This window comes from Erigeron canadensis, chromosome 3, assembly GCF_010389155.1.
Source record: "Erigeron canadensis isolate Cc75 chromosome 3, C_canadensis_v1, whole genome shotgun sequence".
Classification (NCBI taxonomy): Eukaryota; Viridiplantae; Streptophyta; class Magnoliopsida; order Asterales; family Asteraceae; genus Erigeron; species Erigeron canadensis.
The window spans coordinates 25779560-25784323 of NC_057763.1; the positions used below are offsets into that span (position 1 = coordinate 25779560).

General features: G+C 33.5%; 1 protein-coding gene across 3 annotated transcripts; it reads right to left on the reverse strand.

Moving 5' to 3' along the window:
• Positions 1-736: 736 nt before the first annotated feature.
• On the reverse strand, positions 737-4273 carry LOC122593478 (probable protein phosphatase 2C 5). Of its 3 annotated transcripts, none has more exons than XM_043765894.1 (8): positions 4142-4273; positions 3549-3805; positions 3274-3445; positions 2985-3202; positions 2789-2896; positions 2576-2701; positions 2263-2495; positions 737-1181 (listed from the first exon to the last, which is right to left on the reverse strand). In XM_043765894.1, the coding sequence occupies exons 2-8, from the start codon at positions 3768-3770 to the stop codon at positions 983-985; spliced, it is 1278 nt and encodes a 425-aa protein (XP_043621829.1). In that variant the 5' UTR covers positions 3771-3805; positions 4142-4273; the 3' UTR covers positions 737-982. The 3 variants fall into 3 exon arrangements, with proteins under 3 accessions (XP_043621829.1, XP_043621828.1, XP_043621830.1); XM_043765893.1 differs by having other exon boundaries at positions 3549-3810; XM_043765895.1 differs by lacking the exon at positions 4142-4273 and having other exon boundaries at positions 3549-3899.
• Between the last annotated feature and the right edge of the window lie 491 nt (positions 4274-4764).

A 4764-nucleotide genomic window follows, 5' to 3' on the forward strand; every position in this document is an offset into this window, starting at 1 on the left:
TGTTTTTGACTAGTTCAAGGGTCATCATATTCTTCAATGTCAGTGTGGATTTGAATTTTTTTTTTCTTTCTATTTTGCGACCCTTCATAAATGTAAGCTTCTTCGAATATTTGAATATTTTTGCTATCGACTAAACATAACTAAATTATTTGATCAAGAGGCTAAAATTGGGTGGAGTAGTAGTAATGTAGTAGCAGTGAGGTAATCACCTACACATTTGTAAAAAAAGTGAATGTAAATCAAGTACGAGAAGAATTTAATCCTTAAAAAGTACATTGCTACTTGCCTACTTTATAACTTCGTAGCAGCATTGATCAACGTAAAAAATAGAACGACATGACTAACATTAAGGTTTGGAGGGCCCGCTGATCAGATTACCTTTCTATTGTAGTTAAAATGTCGTTATGTTCTGCTGTTTGGATTCAACATGTTATCCGACTTGTGTACTTAAATGAAATATTCGCAAACTATAACAAGGATGAATAGTATACCGGCTTGCATCTTCAAATTACTTCGTTATAAACTTCACCTGTTTGTTCTTCCTAATAGATTTACTTGCCCTCCATTTTCAACACATTAGCTCATGTACTAGTGTAGGGACAATAGGCCTTTTGCAATGTGAATATGTAATATCACCAACCTACCCATTTTAGTTATAAATGCACATATACATACATTTAATACCAAGTTTAAAACACAAGGGAATTAAGTTGGATTATAAATGTGACAAAGACACTGCACAATCAAACACTATCACACTCATATTTTCTTATATATATTCATAAAATATAATGTAGCATTTGTTCATAATTAGTCAATCCAACAGCCGAGCACAAAATATAGTCGACAGACACACTCCTAACATCTCCACAACACCTACAAACTCTGTATGTTTCATCTCTTTCACACGAGATTTCAAGATTTAGCAAAAGAGATGATGCTCACACTGCCAATGAAAGAATGTATTAGTATTTACCTTAGGTTATATCATCAATGTCGGTACGCTTGCCCTTTTCCCTTCCATTGCATCCTTCTTTCTCCTACACTTTGAACATAACATGGGTCCGGACGATGCTGAGAAAATTGTTCCAGATAGATCATCATTCGGGGCCTCATCTGCTTGACAAACTGCGCATCTAAAGATTCCCGAGTTTGAATTTAAATGCAAATCTTTTCCCAGCCTGCATACAGGAGTTGAATATAATGATTTTGATATCTAGTCTAATATATACACAAAAAAATAACTATGCCCAATGATATATAAGACCACGTTTTGCTCGATACTTTATGAAATGATCACTGAGATCTGTCTAAATACTCTGGGGCCTCCTTAATTACCCCCAATATTTCTATATTGATCTAACCTTAACTTAATTCCCTAATAACACAACACAGACTTAATAATACACTCAAGCACTATTGACCTTCAATAAGATTCATGCATTCAAGAATCAAAACTGATAAAAATCTACAAAAACTAAGTTGTGTGTATCATTTCTAAGCAGTATATTATTTAAAGTATGTGACTAGAAGTCAATACACTGTATCGCAATTTTTAGCCTTGTAAAATTTACTTTTTAATGTTTAATATATTGCTTTAGACAGACACTGTATCTCATGATCTTCCTGAACTAGAAACTTGCCAATTTCTTACATCTATAATTGACTTACCCGCACATCTAGTAATCTTACATAAATTAGATGTTTTTACTCCATAGGTTTAAAAACAGCAAAAAAAAATGCAAAGGGGTATCAACGAGAACAATAACACCTATCCTACGTGATACGACATTCATGGAAAACACATAAAATTCACATCCAGAATCAGTATGATCACATAATAAATCAAAATATTTATATACACACTATTGTTTTAATGCATTTACATAGATATCATTATCCAGAATTAGTATGATCACATAATGCCGTTCAAAAAAAAAAAAAAGTATGATCACGTAATATACACCTTTTTTTTTAATGCATTTCCATAAATAGCTGATCATTTCCAAATGGCACACAACGTGTAATTCCCATCTAATACAGGCATCTCAATATATTATTTAATAGAGTTTAGCATGGTTTTGTCGTAGCATATGAGTAACTATCACAATGAATAATATTCTTGCAAGTTGCATACACACGTGTATTTTATAAAATGATGGTAGCTATTTATGACTCTTCAGATATTGACCTATAAATCATGATAATTTCTTGTGTCTGTAAAGCCAGATATATCTGGGAAGCAATAGGAGTCTATCATACCTTTCTGCAAGCATTGCCGAACCCTCTTCAAATATCTCCTCTACGGTCCCAACAGCCGAAAGCTTATTTGGCTCTTTATTCATAGAGTTCTGAAATCTCTTGCCATGAATGAGTGAAGTGAGAAGATTTTGTTTCTTTTTGGGCGTTGGAGGTATGACCGGATACCCATATGGAATGATATCAACAACCACGCAGGTTGTGTCATCTTTTAATCCACGTGACCTAAGAGCTTCCTGAAATCAGATGAACACCGTTAAATCTAGAGCCATAAACAGGTAAATGTAAGAAAATAATAGTGTCAGTTAAAGAAAACCTTCACAACAAGCTTAGCAGCAAGTTCTGCAGGCAATCCACGACAAGATTGAGCTGCTACATCAGATGATAAAGCATCCCAAATACCATCTGACGCAATTATAAGTCTTCCACCAGCATTAGGGAGCTACATAAATATAGAAAACGTCTCAGTTTTTAGCTTTTTATCGTATCATATTTATATTCTACGGACAAAAAAGTATAGATTGTTAACCTTCACTTGCTTCACGTGCGGTATTGGAACAATAAACTCTCCAACGTCTGTATCACCAATAGACCTCGAGAGGCATAACCCACCAGGCCAACAACGAAGTGGACCAACCTACAAGATAACACCATGAGATGAGGTCATAAAATTTACAGCTTTCTTGCTTACAAGTACAAAAATTAGAATTGGTAAATCAATTTACCTCATTCCCCCCATAAATATTAAGACGCCCTACTTCACCTCCACTTGCTGTTACACGTTCCCTTTCTTCAACATTCTCTTCAAGCCTGTGGTCAACTGTCAGTAGTGATACCACACCAGATTGTGTGTCCAATATGCACCGTGAATCCCCAACAGAGGCAACAGTTATAGTCCACCCGTCAATCACGACAAATGTAACAGTTGTACCCGATGTCTCACCTAATATTCACTAAAAGAAGTTAGAGATACACAAAAGGAAAAGAAGTGAACCTATACGGTCAAATCACTACCTTTCTGCTGAAACTCTATGTCAGTTTTTACAAACCCTGCAACCAACGCTCGAGGAAGTGCTTGAAGCCACTCTTCACGATCACATCCTTGAGGAATCGCACTTAAAATATTGTTCAACAAATTTTCCTTCGCAAAAATGGCAGCTGATATACCATTATGCCCATCGAATATCTAACAAAAATTAAAAAAATATCTCAACAATCACACAATCAACCAGACTTCAACACTTTACAAACAAATAAAAGAAAATTAAGAAACAGTTTTCCTTACATACCGCGAAAACTGAAAACGATGTGGACGGATCACCAGGAATCCTCTGGCAATCAGGCTTGATCAAGAAATAATCCTCTCCTTTCTTTGCCAACGCTGCTTGTCCATAATTAACACTCGGTTTTTCAACATTCCCATTTCTAAGCTCACGGCCAATCAAAGTCCCAAGCGGTACAAGAGCCGAAGGCGACTTTGTTTTCATACTTAAAGTCTCCGTTTCACTCATTTTACGCTACGAACAATTCATTTCCCAACATCATCCTATACTTATATCCAAAACCACATCTCTTAATCAAAAGATTTTAACTTTTTTAGCTAATTACCAATTCCATCTAAACCCAACAAAAAAAAACTAAACTTTTTCTATCATTAACCATTTAAAAAAAAAAATCCTAAAAATTATAATGCAAGTATACACACACAGTCCAAAATTCCAATATCATATATAAACAATTAATTCTTAAAATAATCAGTTAGCAAAATGCAGATATATACACAGAAATGAACATATGGGCATTCATAATTTCATATATTAAAATTAAAAAATTATAAAAATAAAAATAAAAATAATAGAAAAGAGCTGATGATATAACTTACAGCAAAGACATTGAAGAACGTGCAGCCAGATCTAAAACAACAACATTCCCATATATTTCTATACAGATTTTATATAAACTACCAGTTTTTAAACAATTTCTCAAAAACCCTGTAGAGACAGATATATATATTATATGGATATATAAATATAGATACAGAGAGAGACTGAGAAAAACACAAAGATTTTGGGGATGGATTTTAAGGAGAGAGAAACGCGGGGTTGGGTTTGGGGCAAAATGTTTTTCTGATTATGACATTTTTTGTTTTTCCTTTTTCCTTTTTCTTTTTTTAATGATAATTAATTTTGTAACATTGTAATCCACTCAAGAGTAAAGGCGACTTTTTTTGTTTTCTTTTCTAATTTTTTTTTAACCATGAATATTAGGTTAGTTTTATTTTATTTATTTTTATTTATATTCTAGAACTTATAATCTTGGATTTTTCTTTTAAAAAACTAAAGTCCTTGTTATTATTAGTAGGTAAGATTGTGAGTTTGCTTAAAAAATCTTTTAAAAACAATTTTCTTTTATTTAAAAGAGACAGTTTCCGCGCGTTGCAGCGGTGAGATAGTGGGAGTGATAGGTCAAGTCATAGATTATGATAGTTAAATGCTTTAACCATAC

Coding starts and splice junctions, on each gene's coding strand:
- LOC122593478 (XM_043765894.1), bottom strand. CDS start 3,770: ATGAGTGAAACGGAGACTTTAAGTATGAAAACAAAGTCGCCTTCGGCT. Junction 2,897..2,984: donor ATATTTATGGGGGGAATGAG/GTAAATTGATTT, acceptor GTTATCTTGTAG/GTTGGTCCACTTCGTTGTTG. Junction 1,182..2,262: donor TCGGCAATGCTTGCAGAAAG/GTATGATAGACT, acceptor TCCTGTATGCAG/GCTGGGAAAAGATTTGCATT.